This window comes from Colius striatus, chromosome Z (assembly GCF_028858725.1).
Source record: "Colius striatus isolate bColStr4 chromosome Z, bColStr4.1.hap1, whole genome shotgun sequence".
Taxonomy (NCBI): domain Eukaryota; kingdom Metazoa; phylum Chordata; class Aves; order Coliiformes; family Coliidae; genus Colius; species Colius striatus.
Genome location: NC_084790.1, coordinates 32,595,005 through 32,614,371, shown reverse-complemented (window position 1 = coordinate 32,614,371; position 19,367 = coordinate 32,595,005). Strand labels below are relative to the sequence as shown.

Below are 19,367 nucleotides of genomic sequence, written 5' to 3'. Positions count from 1 at the left end.
CATTCAGCAAGATCTGGGCTGGCTTGAGAGTTGGGCAGAAAAGAATCTCACGAGGTTCAACAAAGGCGAGTGTAGAGTCCTGCACCTGGGGAGGAATACCCCTATGCACCAGTACAGGCTGGGGAGCAACTGGAGAGTACCTGCTGGACAGCAGAGTGATCGGAGAGTTCTGGTGGACAGCAAACTAAACATGAGCCACCAATGTGCCCTCACAGCCAAGAAGGAATCCTGGGATGCATCAAAAAGTGTGGCCAGCAGGTCACATTCCTTCCGTCTCTACTCTGCCCTGGTGAGGCCTCATCTGGAGTACTGTGTCCAGTTCTGGGCTCCTCAGCTCAAGAGGGACAGGTTCTTTAGAGACAGTCCAGCACAGGGCCACCAAGATGATCAGGAGCCTGGAGCATCTTTCATACGAGGACAGGCTGTGGCAACTGGGACTGCTGAGCCCGGAGAAGAGCCTGTATCTCATTAACACAACTATTTGAAAGGTGTATGCCAAGAGGATGCGGTGGCACATTTTTCTGTAGTGTTCAGTGACAGGGGTAAGGGACAAAAGTGGAAACACAAAAAAAATCTACCGAAATTTAACGAAAACGCGCATCTCGTCCGCCCACCCGTGCACACCTCATCCTGCAGATGCCCGCGGAGCTCGGCCGCAGGTGCAGCGGCTCAAATGGTAACGGCGGGCGCTTCAGCGAGGGCGGCGGGACTGAATCGGCACTGCGGAGCAGTCCTGGTGACTTGCGGAATCAAACTCTATAACTCAACGAGTTATAAAGAAGGTATGTTTATTCGGCGCCGGGCGCACGGGGGATCGCTCCACCACAAACGTGCGCACCCGACTCGGCATCTTGCTTGACTTATATTTGTTACAAAGTTACAAAATCATATGATGAGATTATCCGCCTAGACAAAGACACAACCTGTCCCCGATTTTCACATGTAAATTAGGTCTTTTCTTCCTTTCATTTGCGTGATGTCTCCCGGTGATGGCTGGTGATGGTCTTTGGGGCCTTGGGAGATGAGGGCTGATAAGTCCTGAGGCTTTCTCACCCCTGATCTTCAGATATCATTTGGCCCCTCGCAGAACCGGTTTCTGCCGTCTAGGAAGTTGCAGAACCCCGGGAGTATTGTGTAAGGAGATGAGCAGGACCTTTTCCAGCTTGTATGTGAATTTTGTCCTGTCTGAAAAATAAGCTTTATACTATTGCAATGTTAGTATAAGGTTTATTAGTACATGTTAGTATAAAGCTCTACATCACTGGCGCGATCCCGGCACCCGTGAGGAACCCGCTTCTCCACAGTCACTCGCGCTCCACCTTCCGCCGCGCCTCGGGGCATCACAGCACCCGGGGCCAGGGCGAGCTGCCTGGCGCGCTGCCATGGCACTGCCGCGCGCTTCCGCTTCCGGCGGCAGGCTCTGGCCGCGTTTGGGCCGGGCCGGGCCCGCACCGGGCAGAAGAGAGCGGTATGTGGCTGCCGCCGCTGCTCTGGCTCTTGGCGGGGCTACTGCTGGTTGCCCTTTGCGGAAAGCCTGCGGCGGCGGCCCTTCCCGTACGGAGCGCCGCCACCACCTCCCCGCGCCCCGCGGAGGTGGCCGGCGGGGCCGCCACGCGAAGCAGCAGCAACCGGCTGGCCGAGGTGTCAGCGCTGCCCAAGCAAGGCCAACCTATGACCCAGCGCGCCCTATCCGTATTGGTGCTGGCCAGCGCTGCCCTCATCGTCTACTTCGTGATCCGGACCGTAGGGTGAGAGTGGGCGCCGTGCCGGCCAAGCGCTGCCGAGGGAAGCCGCTGCGGGGGTGGGCCTCTCCGGGCCCCCTGTTGGGAGGCAGCGGGCGGCCGAGGGGGTGAGGCCGGCCCCCACACGTGCTAGCGCCGCGCCGGGCTCGGCCGCTTGGTTTGGCTGTCGCAGCCACTCGGCGCCCGGCCCGGAGCCAGTGAGTAGGAGCCGTCTGCTCTGTCTGCGGCGGGGGCCGACAGCGAACTGGCGGTGCGTCCTCCCCGCCGCTTGTGGGTGGAGAGGGGCGCGGGCGGACGCCGCGCGCGGTGACAGTGCTCGGCGCCGGAGGCGGGCCTGTACTGGTGCGCTCTCATTCTCTTCAAATGAACTTTCAAGGACTGACATGTCAGTCCACTTGAATTAAATTTTATGCATTCTGGGGGTTATTTTTGTCTTACTTGCAAACTACTGTCTCGCTGAACTACCTGATTTATTCGTCTTCTCGGCATTGTCAGTGAGCGTCTTTCTTTCGTGCTTCCTTTTTCAGTAAACATCTCTACTTCATGCTTCCTAGAGAAGGCCCTGAAAACGACTTCCTTGCACTACGAGTCATCTGTCTTTATTTTTTTTACTGAAACTGTTGGTTGTATACCTCCACCTGCTTTTACTGGTAATTACTGGTAATTTTACTGGTAATTAAACAGTGTTTGTGACTGTGTTTCTTGTTTCTTCAGTTTTACTTGCTGTCTCTCATGCTTAAACTATGAACCCTTCTGGGTGAGGCTCAAATGCATAAAGCACATTGATTATGCAGCAAGTTCTTTATGTACTGTTTGTTGTTTTAAAATATACTGGTGATTAGTGTGTCCAGTACCTTCATCATTTTTTCCAGAAAGGTGGTTGAAAGACAATGGTCTGTATGGAGAACCTAGCAAGACATACAGTCCAAGTAAACTACATATCTGTGTTGCTTGTCACTCATACAGATCACTCTTGACCATCCTTCAGTCTTACCTTCCTTAGAATGCGTATCCTGATATCCTGTGTTAAAAGAAATGTTATAGTGTTTTAAGCAAGTGCAAAAGCAAGGACACTTACCAGTGAGTGTTCCTGTTTCTCCTACCGGGAGCCTGTTGGACTTGGAGTTCTGGATAGTATTATCGAAAGGCTAGAAAAATAACTAAAAGTCACTTATCGCTGGAGCTGGAGAAGGAAATTCTCATCTACTGCCATTATTTTCTGCATAAGTGGCAATTATTTGATATTCTGCTTTTGTCAATAAGAAGGTTACCGTTCTGCATTTGAAACTCCAATGCTGTCTTCTTGGTGCTACTGTAAACAGGAAAGTTAAAACTCATGGTTTTATTTTGTATTTCTGCATCTTTCTTTTCATCTTGCTTCTGGAATTCAGAATAGATGAAGCATATGCTTTTGATTTTGAACTTGTGGCTGAAGTGTTGTTGGCAATAAGAAATTCAAAGTTTAGATACAAACCTCCTGGTTTCTTTTTGAAAAAAATTTTCTCAGAATAAAATCATATGTATTGTTATCAGACATAAAAGATTTGCTGCCTTATAAGCTTTCAACTAGGTCACTCTAGTGGATGAAAGGATGATAATGGATGTAAATCTTCTGAATTGTAGTAAGGCTTTTGCTACTGTCTCTTACAGCACCCTTTTTGAAGAATCTGTCCAATGGTGAAATGGGCAGGTTCACTGTGCACTGGCTGGTAAACTGGCTATACAGCAGGATCAAAGGATTGTAATGAATGGGACCACGTCTACCTAACAGCCAGACACTGCTTTGTTCCTTGGGATTCAGTTTTAGGGCCTGTTCTGTACTTTTATCAATGATTTCTATCAAGGAGGCAGGAGTTCAGAGCACCATTAGCAAGTTTGATGGTGATACTAAACTGCGAAGTGCTGTTGACATGCCTTATAGAGAGATCTAGATAGGCTGGATTATTGGGAAACAATTAAGGGGATGAAAGTTAAAATGTATGAATGCTGTATTCACACCAAGGACAGAGTAACACCAGGCTTAAGTATGAGTGGAAGAGAAGTGGCTGAAGAGCAGCCCTACAGAAAGCAGACTGGGCCTGCTGGATAACAGCAGGCTCAATATGAGTCTGTAGTGTGCCCTGTCAGCCAAGAGAGCAAACACAGCATAGCAACCAGTCAAAAGAGGTGATTACTTCACTATTTTCAGCATTGATGCGGCATCACCTTGAGTACTGTGTGGGTTCTGAGCCTCATAGTTTAAAAACAGTGTTAAAAATATTTGAATATTTGAATTCATGTAGAAGATAGCTGCCTTGATGGTGGCAAGGCTGGAAGGTGTGTCCTGTGAGGAGGGGCTGAGGACTGTGGGTTTGTCTAGTTTGGAGAAGAGGAGACTGAGGAGTGACCTCATTGCTCACTACAGCTTCCTGAGGAAAGGAGATGGGGAGGGAGGTGCTGAGCTCTTCTTCCTGGAATACAGTAACAGGACATATGGGAGTGGTTCAAAGTTGCATCGGGGGATGTTTAGACTGGACATTGAGAAGGTTTTTTTCACTAACAGGATGATCAGACATTGGCACAGGCTTCCTAGAGGGGTGGTCAATACCCCAGGTTTGTCAGTGTTTAAAAGGTATTTGGACAATGCACTGCATAACATGCTCTGTCAGCCCGGGATTGGTCAGGCAGTTGGACTAGGTGGTTGCTGTAAGTTCCTTCCAACTAAACCATTCTATTCTAACTTAATATATACACACCCTTCAACTTATTCTGTGGAAAGATCTGTAATTTTAAAATAAAAAATAATATTTGTTGAGTTCTGGTATTTACCTGGAAAATCTATGTCCTGAAGTGCCTTTAGCCAAAGTTTTGCCTGATTCAGGAAAGTAGTGGTTTCTTCCTTTATCAGTTTTATCCATTCTGATAAAGGTATGACTTTTTTTTCTGAAGCACATGACTTTTCTTGGAAGATTGTCCTCTGAAAATATATTTTCAATAAAATCTTGTACAAGCAGTTGCAACTTTAATAGTGTGCCTAGCATTTAACTTCTCTCCATGTAGGAGATTTTGTTTGGCAATGGTTTTCCATCGACCTTCTCAAATGGTAATGCTGATGATACAATTTCTGTTAGGGAAAAAAAAAATAGTACAATCCCAACTTTGTATAGGGACTTGTTTTTCAAACCCCTTGAATATAAAGGTTGATCTGCTTGCACCCCTCCTCCTGGTGAAGGAGATTTGAAGTAGGATTGCTAATCACTCTGTCTTTTTAAGTCTTTAAGTCTTTAGGACTTTAAGTCTTTCTCCTAGAAGTTTTTTACTGTTAGTAAACGCTGCAACTCTCCTGATCACCCTGTAGAGGATTCTGAAAAGCATGTGCCAAGGAAACTGCAATTCTTTCATCACCTCAGAGTTACTTATGGGCCAATATCTGCCTTCTCAAATGTGAAATTCTTAATTTTCTTGCTCATTATGTTGACAGATCCGCAATCCGAATGAACTTATCTACACAGGTATGCAGAGAAGCAGGCACTTTGTTATGCAGTGCTGGGGAACACAGAGGATATCTCCTCCAATTGTGCTCTGGTGTTAGTTAAAATTTTCAAGGTTTTTAGACATTTTAAACAAAGAACTACGTTTGTCCACAAAATGCATGCAATGTCCATCTTTTAATTTGCCCTTTATTTTGATTGTTTCCTAACTACTATAAAATTTCTCAGTATCATAGTGATTGGCTAAACACTAACAGAAAGATATCAGTCCACTTGTCCCGTCCACCTGCCTTGGCAACAGGCAAGTTTTTTTTTAAACACCTGTGCCAGGTATCTTGTGATTATATGAAGTATAAATCAATAGTTATAGAAAAACTAAACTAACAATGGTTATTGTATTAACCACTTGTTTCATAGTTTGCCACACATCACTGGTAAAAGTCCTGTCACTGTGACAGGAACCAGACCATGAAGGGCCATCTGGCAAACACTGAAGAAAACGAAGAAAGACCACTTTTTTGCAACTGTGGTGGTTTTTACAATTTAAAAGAGTACTTACTTAATCATTAGGTGTTTAAACTATTTGCAAGTGCTTAGCTAATTAATTAAATTATTAGCAAGTGCTTAACAAGTTAGTATGGTGTTAGATTATTGACTAAAATAATCTTGTATCTGCAACAATTAGTTCCAAAGCCAGACAACTTTCGAATAGGTGTTTAAGATACAGAGTTAGGTTTTCTCTGAAGGTTTTCGAGACCTATTTGGATATATTCCTGCATAACTTGGTCAAGGTGAATATTCTTTAGTGGGGGAGTTGGACTAGATGATCTCTAGAGATTCCTTCCAACCCCTACCATTTTGTGATTCTGTTAAATTATGATAGTATAATAGAGCTTATTTTCTCTCATATAGATGGAAATGACTACAGGAAAATGCTGTTTTGTGCTAAAATTTCTTTTTAGCATTTAGAGAGGTTTCTGTGTTAAGCTTGTAGCTGGCAATGAATATGCCATATATGACGTATGTAAGCATGATAGATAGTCTATCTGGTCAGTCCTGGTCAATCTTTTATTAAAATATAAATAATTCTGTTAGACCAATGTTGCTGTATTTGTCCTTGTTTTAAGAAAAGGCATCACTGATTATGCGTCTAGAATAAAATCTCATTTGTTTTGCAATATATATTTATTCCAGACTTTTAATTTATATTTTTTGAATTTGCATAGAGTGGAATCATATGACAGCAGAATGAGGAAGTCTTGAACTTTCTGGAGAGCATTTAAGAACAGGACTGGCTAACCTGGAGTTAAATCCAGCTGGTGGCTGATCACCAAGGGTGTCCCCAGGGCTCGGTATTGGGGTCTGTTATGTTTAACATTTTTATTAGTGATTTGTATGAGGGAATCCAGTGTACCCTTAGTAAGTTTGCTGATGACACGAAGCTGGGCAGATGCGTAGATGTGCTTGAGGACAGGAAGGCTTCTCAGAGGGATCTGGACAGGTTGGATTGATGGGCCAAGGCCAATTGTATGAGGTTTAACAAGGCCAAGTGCTGGGTCCTGCACTTAGGCCACAATAACCCAAGGCAATGCTGCAGGGTTGGGACAGATGAGCTTGGAAAGCTGTCTTGCAGAAAAGGACCTGGGGTTGTTAACTGGAAGCTGGCTGAATATGAGCCAGCAGTGTACCTAAGTGGCCAAGAAGGCTAATGGCATCCTGGCTTGTATCAGAAATACTGTGACCAGCAGGGCCAAGGAGGTTATTGTTCCCCTGTAATCTGCCCAGGTGAAGCCACACCTTGAATGCTGTGTCCAGTTCTGGTCCACTCACTACAAGAAGGACCTTGAGGTCTACGAGTGTCCAGAGATGGGCAACAAAGCTGGTGAAGGGTCTGGAGAGCAAGTCTTGTGAGGACCAGTTGAGTGAGCTGGGGTTGTTTAGCTTGGAGAGAGGAGACATGATCACTCCCCACAACTACCTGAAAAGGGGGTTGTAGTGTGGTGGGGGTTGGTCTCTTCTCTCCAGTAGTGAATGATAGGACACGAGGAAATGGGCTCAAGTTGAGATTTAGGAAGACATTATCATAGAATCAGAATGGTAGGGTTGAAAGGGACCTTTAGAAAATCATCTAGTCCAACCACACATTAGGAAGACTATTTTTACTAAGAGAGCTGTTAAGCATTGGAATGGGCTGCCCAGGGAGGTGGTGGAGTCACCATGCCTAGAGATATTTAAAAGATGCAATAGATGAGGTGCTGAGGAATGTGGTTTGCTGTTGGACTTGTCAGTGTGAAGTTAGTGTTTGGTGCTGATGATCATAAAGATCTTTTCCAGCTGTAATGATTCTGTGACTCTATGATTCTCCGTGTCATTGTTAGTATTGAAAAGCCCTTTCATTCAAGAAAAAAACCTCAGAAATATGTTTTCTATTTTTTTTTCTGTTTTGTACGGTCTAAGGACAAAGTAAGTTGTTTCAGGGCTACATTTAGATTTCTTTTGTTCAGGATTTTCCTAAAAGAAGGTGAATGTTATTTGGGGGCTGCTTAAGTTACATCAGTTTATAAAGGGCCATTATCCATGGATATGTCCTTGGAAAAAAAATTAAACAATTTTGCTAAATTAATTTTTGAGAAGGAGTTAAGGACAAATATTGCTGTGACCCTTCTAGTTGTTATCAGATTCAGGAAAGAATTGTTTCAACTGCCTTGTTGGTTGAAAAAAATTTTTCCTCTTCTAACTGAAGTAGTGCTTGAGACTGAAATACCATAGCTTCTCAGGATACACTGTTGTCATATTGACAGACAAAATTAAATATATGAGTTGTCTAGATTTTGTGCAAAAATGAAAATTCTTTCAGGTAAAGGTACCTTGCCCTGTTGCTTTTTGCTTTTTATTCTTCCCCTGATTAGTGCAGGTGTGTTCAGAAGAGATTTGTATTTAATACACCAGATGAGCATCCAAAAATCTTATAGATTTATAACTGAGAATACCTTTTTATACAAGAGATCTTTGAGATCTAAGTTAACATTTAACTATCTGATATAACTGAGATTTTGAGATTTCTGTCAGCAGTTTTGGTATTATGTCAACATGGAAGATGGTGACTATATTTTAGCTTACTCTGTGGGGTTTTTAGCTCTTACTATCCTTCTAAGTCCCTTGCAGTTTTATGTTCCTTTAGACACTGCATGTTCTTTAAACTTGATCTTCTGTTTTGCTTTTATTCTTATTTTCTTAACGTAATTTATGCCAGTTTGGGTTGGTTTTCACACCAGCATTTCTTAGTTTTTCTTACCTAACTCCTCTCTAGATTTACAATCTATTGTATTTACTGTCTCTGGTGTTAGTCAGATAGTATCTGTTCATATTTACTTGTAGATTCCTCTACTGCTATTAGTCTTTGGGGATTTTTTTTTAGGAAGGATTGGAACTGAGCACGTAGAAATATTAACTTTTTATGTACTTTTAAATTATCATTATAATGCTATCTTATTAAACCCCAAGGTATCTGTAGTAAATACAAAGACAAAAATAATCCCTGTGAAGTTCATGAGAAGCATAGAGTGTGCTACTGATTCAAATGAAATTAGAATCTTGTCCTAGGTTTTCTCTGAACAGTTATAGGGTAAAAGATTTAAGGTTTGTGTTTCTTAACATTCCATAACACTACTCTAGTGTCACATGTTACATAAGGATCTCCAGTATTCTTTAGTGGCAGTCTTTTGACCAATAGAGAAAGTTTTCCTATCACAAGTAATTATTTTGTCCCTTTTTCAACAGCATTCGTTTGAATCTAGGATTTGGTACCAACCTTGTAATTAAGATTTTTTTGCATTATCTGTAGTCTAGACTTTTGCTATGCCTTAGATTTTTCTAGACTCACAATAGCGACTCACTGTCCTTTTTTACTCTTTTAAGTAAAAAAATAAAGTATGTAATGTGATTGACAGAAATATTGACTATACAAATAACACGAATGCTTCTACATTTCTTGTTTTGTTTGTGTTCAAAATATTTTATAGTCTGTAAGAATATCAACATGCTTGCCCTAGTGCCAACTGCTTAGCTTCTACCTTAGTAAAAACAAACCAAAAGTTTATATGAAATAACCATATTTTTCATCATGCTTTCATCTTGAAGTTTTAGAATTTTCTTTTGCTTGGCACTTTGAAGTATACAACTTCTTTTTGTGTAGAGAACTAAAGGCCACATGAAATGAAGGAAGAAAATAGAATGAACTTTGTCTTGAACCGAAAGGTGAAATTTTCATCATTGTTGTTAGCCTTAGCTTTAAACAATAAATATACCCCTAAGTTGCTCCTGTTTCAAATCATAGTTTAGGGTGGAGGAAATGATCATACTTCTTTTTGTAGTATTTGAAGAAAGATATGTGTTTTATACCCTTCCCATCTTACCAAATTATATTTGCTTCTCAATTCCAAAAGGAGTTCTAATTTACTGGAGTATAGTCTAAAACAAGACTGGATGCTGCTCTATATTCTTTCAAAGTTGCCCTGGTGTGAAAAGGTGAATGCTTTTCCAAGAAGCATATTTAAAAAAAAAAATTGAAGCATACCAGAGTTCAGGACAAAATTTGAAGCTGGGAGTCTCAATATTGTATTTGATATATCTTACAAAGTGGTGCCTCAGTGTGGGCCAGAGAGGTGATTATGTATAATAATAGTATCTATCTGCATAGTATGATAGTACATACTATAGTAGCATAATATGTTACACATAAATAATTCTTTTTATTAGTAGTTCTGAAATACCTTGTATTGAAGTTCTTAAATGTTGTAAACATCTTTCCTAGGAACTTTGTGTGTAAATTTTGGAGTTTCCAGAAGAAAGGACTGCTGTTACCTTAGCACTATATGCATAGAAAGCATATTCTTTTGTAAGTCCAGTAGTTCTCATGTAGCTGGTGTTTGCTAGTATACAGTAGCTTAAAGTGACTCCATCATCATTTTGTAGAGATGCCTAGTGTTATCTGAGTAGCTAGTGATCTGATCCTCAAAGACTTCAGCAAAGCATGTTCCAATATGTATAGGAGTGGTTCTGCAAAGCCAAAGGGAATGGTTCATTGAGTGTGATTTACATGGGACTCATGGACATGCAGGGAACCCCCAGAAAGTGAGAAAAGTAGATACAAATGGTTAGTTATCTGTGATGTGCATTTAATCCTAAATGTGAATCCCTAACTCTTTCTTCTGAGTTTTGTGGGCGTTACAAGACACTAACTCTACAAATTCTCTCTTATTCCAAAGAGTAACTATAAACATTGTCTTTAACTTTATAGCTCTAAAAGACTTCACAAATGATAATAAAAAGTTTCATTGTCACCCATGACCGGGATTACATTTCTCTTATGGTTTTGAGCGTCTCCCTGGTTTTATCTGCTGTTTTATAGAGGTCCGTAAAACATAGAAAGAATATCTAACAAGACAATTTGTTTTTCTTATTATAGGACCTGCTAGAAACATGCTTTTGCATGTCTTTTTACTTGACATTTGCATTTAGCTACCAAGTGCCTGTATAGGCTTTTTTATTGACTATAGTAATATATTGCAGAACTACAGATTATTTTCTTATTGACCTTAATAATTTTGGTTAAACTCTTGACACTTAGAGTTACTTGGCCTCTGAATTCCATAGAACTTTTAAGTATGTACACTTTACATTATCCAAGTTGTTTAAAATTCATGGTAAGTATCAATATAGCTGTATTTTAAGATACATTTTTCTTGCACTGTTGGCATGGGAAGTAAGGAAGAGTGTATGGAATTTAAATATTTTAAAATACATTTCAGACTCAGAAGGCCAAACAGGAAAACCCGAAGATACGGAGTTTTGGATACAAACGTAGAAAACGTGGAGCTGACCCCATTAGAGCAAGATGATGATGATGATGATGATGATACAACTCTATTTGATGCCAATCATCCTCGAAGGTTTGTATGTAGAAGTTGAATGTACTTCTTGCAATAGAAGTGGAGGAGTACGGATGATAAGCAGTTTCACTGAGAAAGCTCACTGCTGTGTTTCATATGTGTGTAGTTGGGAGAAGGGATGTCAAGATCACTTGAATTTTAAATGGGCAAGAATTTAGTGGGCAAGAAGATAAAAACCATTTGTCTTCAACATATGAGTTCCAGAGAAATGGAGAGGAAGGTAAGATATTTTTATTACAAATACGGTGTCATTATTGCAGGTTATGTTAAAGTAAAAAACTAAATTTTACGTTTCTGGGTTTTTTTTCCCCTTTATTTTGGATGGTCTTCAATTTTTCCTGTGTATTCCCTCCTATGAGAACTATTTCCTTGCTCAAGTTGATAATGGTCCTGCACTATGTTTTAATTTTGGTGCTGCTGCATGGGAAGGTTCATATTCTTAAGTTACTCTTTGAAACTATGTAGATACAGGAAAAATTTGTTGTATTTCCTTTTTGTCCTTACATGAAGTTCAGTTCAAACTTAAACTTTTGCAATTCAGACTTCAAAAAAAAGTTTCCCATACTAAATAATGCCATCACACTGCACATGCAAAGACAGTAAAAAATTGGTAGAATTGTCATAGTGAGGACTACTGTCAAGCATCAGAAGAGGTAAAATGCTTAATTCTGCCAGTCATAGCTATCAATTGATTCAACATTGTTTAATGTGAAACTGAATTAAAGTCTCAAGCAAAACAATTCAACAAATGCAATACATGATGTTTCAAATGAAATAAAATACTGGAGTAATAAGTCAAATGTTCCACTGTTTACCAGGAAACAATTTTGAATGGAGTTCTGGCACTTGAAGTGAAATATTCAGTAATTTTTTATATTGTCTCCTTAAGGAGAATCTTGCAGACGAAATTTTTATCATAAGTCACTCTTTCCATTTTTTCTCCCCCATACATTAGAAGAAATTAGTTGGAATAACTTAATTTACTGTTCCTGTCATTAGAGTCATGTGGCACTTACAATTACTCCATATAACTAGTCTTGTTCTGGTATAAATTATACCCATCAGGTAATAGGTAGTTGTTACCAGAAACAACTATTATATCCAGAAAGTCCTTCAATGTCTTTCTTAGATCTTTTAGCATCTCTTGTAGCTCAGCATACTTATTAGACTTCAAAAGTGTTTGATGAACAGTTGACACGATAGTCCTCATATACATTTATTTACAGAGTTATCAAGTGAGTTTTTTAGTAGGAATTAATATGATAATATGACTAGGCAGTGGTAAGAAATGGTATTACACAATAAAGAACAGTATTATTGTATTCATCTTATGAGGGTTACTTCACACTCTTGTATGCTTATTTAGAGATAAAGCGTGCCTTTATTTGATGTTACACTTCAAGGACATGATTATGTCTTAAGAGTACTATCTTAAATAAAGAGACAGTAGTATTAATATGTTAAACAGGTGTATGTACTGAGTCTTCTTTTGCAGAGGAGGTGTGTTTAGAATCATAGAGTGGTAGGGGTTGGAAGGGACCTTTAGAGATCATCTAGTCCAACCCCCCTGCAGAAGAAGGTCAACCTAGATCAAGTTACATAGGAACATGTCCAGGTGGGTCTTGAAAACTTCCATGGAAGGAGACTCCACAACCCCTCTGGGCAGCCTGTGCCACTGCTCCATCACCCTCACAGTAAAATAGTTTTTTCTTATGTTTAAGTGGAACTTTCTGTGTTCCAGCTTCATCCCATTACACATAGTTCTGTTGCTAGCTACTATAGAAAAAAGGGATGTCCCAACCTCCTGACACCCACCACTTAGATATTTGTAAATATTAATAAGATCCCCCTCAGTCTTCTCTTTTCTAGACTAAACAGTCCCAGTTCCTACCGCCTTTCCTCGTATGAAACATGCTCCAGTCCCCTGATCATCTTGGTGGCCCTGTGCTGGACTCTCTCCAGAAGTTCTCTGTCCCTCTTGAGCTGAGGAGCCCAGAACTGGACAGAGGACTCCAGATGAGGCCTCACCAGGGCAGAGTAGAGAGGGAGAAGAACCTCCCTTGACCTGCTGGCCACACTCTTCTTGATTCATCCCAGGATGCCATTGGCCTTCTTGGCCACGAGAGCACATTGCTGGCTCATGTTCAGTTTATTATCAATCAAGACTCCCAGATCTCTCTCTGCAGAGCTACTCTCCAGCAGTTTGACCCCCAGCCTGGACTGGTGCATGGGGTTGTTCCTTCCCAGATGCAGGACTCTGCACTTGTCCTTGCTGAACCTCATGAGGTTTCTCTCTGCAAGCTGGTCGAGATCTCGCTGAATGGCAGCACAGCCTTCTGGGGAATCAGCCAGTCCTCCCAGTTTGGTGTCATCAGCCAACTTGCTGAGGGTACACTGTGTCCCCTCATCCAGGTCGTTGATGAAGATGTTGAACAAACTGGCCTCAGAACCAATCCCTGTGGAACTCCACTGGCCACAGGCCTCCAACTCAATTCTGTGCCGTTGTTCACCACCCTCTGGGCTCTGTCATTCAGCCAGCTTTCGATCCACCTCACTGTCCACTCATCCAAGCCACACTGCCTGAACTTTCTGATGAGGATGTTATGGGAGATAGTGCCAAAAGCCTTCCTTGAAGTCAAGGTAGATGACATCCACTGCTTTTCCCTCATCTAGCCAGCTGGTTATGCACTCATAGAAGGCTATCAGTTTAGTCAAACAGGATTTCCCCGTGGTGAATCCATGTTGACTCCCCCTCATAACCACCTTTTCCTTCATATGTTTAGTTACAACATTCAGGATGAGTTGTTCCATCACCTTTCCAGGGATGGAGGTGAGGCTGACCAGTCTGTAGTTTCCTGGGTCGTCCTTCCTGCTCTTTTTGAAGACTGGAGTGACATTGGCCTTTCTGCAGTCTTCAGGCACCTCTCCTGTCCTCCATGATTGTTCAAAAATGATGGAGAGAGGCTTAGCAATCACATCAGCCAGCTCCCTCGGCACTCTAGGATGCATCCTATCAGGACCCATTGACTTATTATGAGCCTTAAGTTTGGCCAAAAAGTCTTTAACCTCCTCCACCTAGGGCAAGTCCTCTGCTGTCCTGGCCATCCTGTTATCCTTGCTGGACTGGGCTTCCCAAGGGCTGGCCTTGGCCATAAAGACTGAAGCAAAAAAGTCATTCAGTACTTCAGCTTTCTCTGCATCCTCAAGTCACCAGGGCACCCTCTACGTTTAGCAGTGGGCCCACATTACCCCTCGCCATCCTTCTGCTGCTGATGTACTTGAAAAATGCCTTATTGCTGTCCTTAACTTCCCTGGCTGAATTTAATTCTAGAAGGGCTCTATCTAGCCTTCCTAGTTGCACCCCTGTATGCCAAGCCAGCCCCTGTTTCCACCTCTCATAGATCACTGCTTTCTGCCTGAGTTGTCCCAGCAGATCCTTGCTCATCCATGGAGGCCCGCTACCTCTTTTTCCTTCTTTCTTACATGTTGGGACTCACTAATCCTGGATTTAGAGGAAGTGATGTGCAGGGTTCCTTTTACTTTGTGCAGGGGTTGTTCTTCTGGTCACGGGAGTGACCAGACACCAGTATGATGTGCATCAGCTCCAATTTATTGTCACATAATCATCACTTACATACATTTTCCAAATGCTGTGTACGTGCTACAGTTCATGTCAGAAAGTTAATCCTAAGCATCACGTGCTATGCATAAGGCCTCAAAGTTTCATTTTTGTAACAACTTAAACACCAACCTCATTGTGTAAAAACCCCATCCTTATTGTGCCTAAAACATCAGCCTTATTGTGTCTAAAATATCACCCCATCTGTTCGACCTTCAGTTAGTTTTCTCTCACACTATGGTTATGCTTACCTTACATTTAGTTAACTTTATAGTATTGTTAGTTACATATGTTACAATTTATTAGTCTAGTACAGTCATATAATGCTAAATTGAATGCTTTATTCAGACTTCTAACAATGTCCTGTTTAATGTCCTGTCCTATCTTCTTGCTTTGACCTTGTTTCTGTTACAATCTGCTGTTTTCCCCTTGCTCAAGCTTGCTATCACATAGGCATTCTTTTCTGTCCTTTTTTGCTGTAGAAGGCAATTCAAAGACAAACTGCAGACTTTCTTCGTTTCTGACTGACTCCATAACATTCATTATAGCCCAGGCCCCAACAGTGGTGCTTGAACATTGACCAACTCTCACTTCTACCGGCTAGAATCATAGTCCCTGTGATCCATCCAAGTAGGTCTTAGAAGAGGCCAAAGTCAGCTTGCCTGAAATCCAGGGTCACAGTCCTGCTTTGTGTCCTGCCTCTTCCACACAGGATCTTGAACTCTACCATCTGGAAGTACCACTTTAAGAAGCAGTATTAAACTATACTTGTCTTGTGCATGTAGATAAGTATGGTGATTTTTGACTGCATATAATAACTAAAATTTACCTATTTTAGACATTTTGGGGGGATTTTATTGAGCTTTCCAGATATTAACATAGCAGCCTGTGTCTTTTATGTTAGTAGGTTGCTGTTTAACTCTCATTCTACAGGTAAATAAAATTTCTAGCTTGAATATTACTGTGTATTAAGATAAACAAGATAATATTTTTGAAGTCTGAAATGACAAAACTAACCCAAAGTGTCAATGTGGTTGTGTCTTTAAACTTCTTGTGTACCTTAAAATAGAAGCAATGAAAATGTTAGAGGGAAAGTTAACTAAAATTTTTAAGTTTTTCAGAGGCTAAATTTCTGATTAATTTTTTTTCCCTTCTAAGTTTCTAAACACTTTCAGGGATAAATAATTTTTGTTCAAGTATTTCATTGTAGGAGTATTTAATATTCACAGTACTTTAAGGCAAAAGCATTTTGCAATCATAGTCATACCCAAGCATGTAAAGCAGATAGTGGTCGTATTTGGTTTAGATACTTCAGTTGTTTCATTCTTGTCCCTGACAGGATGCATAAGGATGAAAATGAAAGTGAGAACAGTAAGTAAAGGAAGTGTGATTTATACTGATGTCTGTATTTTTGTTTTACTTTTCTCTTTTTGGTACACAAACACACTAGGGAGATGCTGGAGTGTATACCTGCTTGTTGACTGTCTTTCAGTCTGAAGAGGCACATTCTTAAAACTCTAAGGCAAAGAGGGAAAAGTAAAATCATGTGAATATACGTCATTTATAAATATTGAGATGTTGCTTTGTTTTCCATGGTGGGAGAGCTCTCAAAATTTTAAAAGAACAGCTGGATAAAATACGGTCCAAACTTGCAAAGCAATGGCATTGCTGGGAGGGAAGTTTGAAAACTGATGTACAGGACTTAAAAATCTGTAATTGGGAATGTGCTTTTTTTTCAGTTAATTTGTTTCCCTTTGTGTCTATTAAGCCTTTTGCATCAACACTGAAGCTTAGTAATCAGTCTTTATGTTACTACTTAACCAAGAATGACCAAAGGGAGTACTAAATACGTGAGTTGTCAGAGTTGCTGAAAATAAACTGATGATGATACTCAGATATTCCCAAGAGATGTCATTACACTTTGTCCTGACATTTGAGTAATTCAGAGCTGTGGTTGGTTGCTTTTTAAGCCGCATATATATCCAGTCAGACTTGGAGCAACTAATTGGGGAACAAGGAAGAGGGGCCTTTAGTTTAGTCCTTTGTAAAGTAAATGACAGTTACAGTTTTGATTAACTACAGTCAATTATCAGCTTATTCAGTTCAGAAGTTTCTTATCCTCATAACTCAGAAGTCACTAAAAAACTAAATGTGATTATAAGAAATTGTAATCTGAATGTTCTGATGGCTTCGTATGCATTTGTAATGGAGAACAAGTTATAGAAGCATTGTCTTATATAGAAAATAGTTCTTTTCCTTCTTTATGACCTTTTAATAGACTGAAGTAGCATCCACTCTGCGATGCCACAGCACTGTATGCATATATTAGAAATCTCTATAGAATTGTTTTGGGTTATCTGCCAAGTGTATTTGAGCCTTTCAAAGGCTAGACAGGGAATCTGTCTTCTTTCCTAAAATTAGGACAGCAGTGTTAGTTCAAGTGTTGATATTTTCTTTCAAAGCTATGTGAAAAAAGTCCACAGTGCCCTCTGCTGTAACACAGATTCTCTTGGAACATAGATACAATCTCAGCGTACTCCCACTGTCACCTATCAACCATGTAGCCAGCCTCTATATCTCTTCAGTTTGGGGCAGTTTATCTGAATGGGTTATTTTATCCATTTTCTTCAATGCCATACTATTAATTGTCAAAGCTTGAAATTTGAACCTTTGTTTTTTCATTATGCAACTTTACTTACATGTTCAGAGAAATACAGTATCCTAATACCAGGTCTTTGTTTCTCAAAGGTATATCACACTAATAATTTACAATCCTCTTTAAATCACTTTATACACAAACTAATCACTACACTGCAAGGCACAAGGAGAAGTACTTAATAGTTTTGTAACATTGCAGTTATGGAATGCTCTTAAGAGTTAATGAAGTTTGAAGAGGAACTCATGAGCCTCGAGAGGTTAAAATGAATGGAGTTTTATGGCATTTTGCTTCACAGTAATATCGTAACTATGAGATTTTTGTAGGGAAATTTAATAATAAAATGCTATATATCTATGTTTTTTGTGATATTCGATCTTGAAATGTGTAGGCTAAAGTTCCCCTTGAAACAGGGCATTTCAGATTAATGCAACTGTTTCTTCTGTTGTAGAGAAGTACGTGCCTTTCAATGAAAAAACTTAATCTTAGAACCAGAGATGGAGACTGCGTCATGGGAGGAATGAGAAGCAAAAGGGTATGCAAGTTGGGGGGACTTATTTAATCTGTGTATATTATGACATCTGTAACTTTTTGCAATAAACACTGTACCAACTTGTTGTACCTTTTTGTATATAGAAGATTCTAAATGTAAAGCCTACAAAGAGAGAGTGCACGAAATTGAAAACCTATGTGGAAGGCAGATTGCTTTTAAAACAGGGCATTTTTTGCTTGCTACAAATCTTGTACGCCATGAGTGTGGTATATATTTTTTCTACAGTAACCTGGAATGTTAACACATTTTTAGCTGATATGAAATTGTAAGTGAACGTAGCCTCTGTGGACTCCTCAGAATTGTTAGAACTTTATTTTAGTTCAGGAGATGCTTTTTTGTTTACAAATAAAAAGCCAAACAACTACCTTTTGTGTTAAGACCTTCTTTTTAACAGAATTAGTATGTTTTATGTAAACTTTGAACAAACAACTGTTGACAGTGTTCCTAGCATTTGGAGTGATACTTCAATACTATAACTTTAGGACTGTTGATAGCATATTGTAAAACTCTGTGTTGCAATTTCTTTTTGCTGTTAAAACTACTGATTACAACTACTGAGTCATTTTTTTGTGAGTTCTATCTTAAACCTCTGTTGAAGAATCTTAATTAAGCTCCTAGTTTTATGGATTTTAGACTAGCACAGACATCTGCAGGAAATTACTTCATTCAAAAGCCTATAATGCCATACAATATTTTGAAACTTGGAGATTCTCCAGGGGAAGTGCAGTATGTTTGCACTGATCTTGTTCTCTTGAACCTGCCCTGGGCACTGTCCAAGAAAAGATGTGTGACTAGGTGGATTTCTATTCAGACCAAACACAGGTGTTCTTATTCTGTGCTCTGGTAGAATCTAAAGGCCTCTGATCTTTCTAAACACAGAGAACATAGTTTTCTGAAGATACATATTAAGCAACTAATCACAGCTGGAGCAAATACATAAACATTGTTGCAAAATTTCTGAAAGCTAGTCTTAGGCCTTCAGGTATTAAAATTATTCAAGTAAGTTGAGAAATCTAGTTCAAAGCCTAACTGTCCTTTCTAGCAGATTGGTTTATAATTTTGTTTTTCCTGATGTGTAATCTAAGTCTCATTTTTAGTGATTTTAAGACTGTTAGACTTAAGCTATGATGAATGGTATAAAGTGCTTCATACTATTGCAGATCTCCATGTATTTTAAGATCATTATATTCCCCCTCAGTCTTGTTTAAACAAAGCACCCTCTGTTTCTTTCCTGCTACTCTTATGGTATAGGTAATGTAATACATTTCATTCTGGAAAGGAACCATTTGCCTGTTTCATAAAATTGCCTATTTGTTATCCAAATCAAACTGTTTGTTTGGATCATGTATTTGTGAAATGCTGTTTTATGCTGTGTA

General features: G+C 40.0%; 1 protein-coding gene across 3 annotated transcripts; it reads left to right on the top strand.

Annotated features, from left to right (window-relative positions):
* The first annotated feature begins 1,406 nt into the window (after nucleotides 1–1,406).
* FAM174A (family with sequence similarity 174 member A) lies at nucleotides 1,407–18,355 on the top strand. Of its 3 annotated transcripts, XR_009820853.1 has the most exons (5): nucleotides 1,407–1,748; nucleotides 11,023–11,163; nucleotides 11,270–11,383; nucleotides 16,122–16,153; nucleotides 17,890–18,355. XR_009820853.1 is itself a non-coding variant. In XM_062018259.1 (4 exons), exons 1-4 carry the CDS (start codon nucleotides 1,471–1,473, stop codon nucleotides 17,919–17,921), a joined length of 483 nt encoding a protein of 160 aa, XP_061874243.1. In that variant the 5' UTR covers nucleotides 1,407–1,470; the 3' UTR covers nucleotides 17,922–18,355. The 3 variants fall into 3 exon arrangements, 2 of the variants coding, with proteins under 2 accessions (XP_061874243.1, XP_061874244.1); XM_062018259.1 differs by lacking the exon at nucleotides 11,270–11,383; XM_062018260.1 differs by lacking the exons at nucleotides 11,270–11,383; nucleotides 16,122–16,153.
* Nucleotides 18,356–19,367: the final 1,012 nt, after the last annotated feature.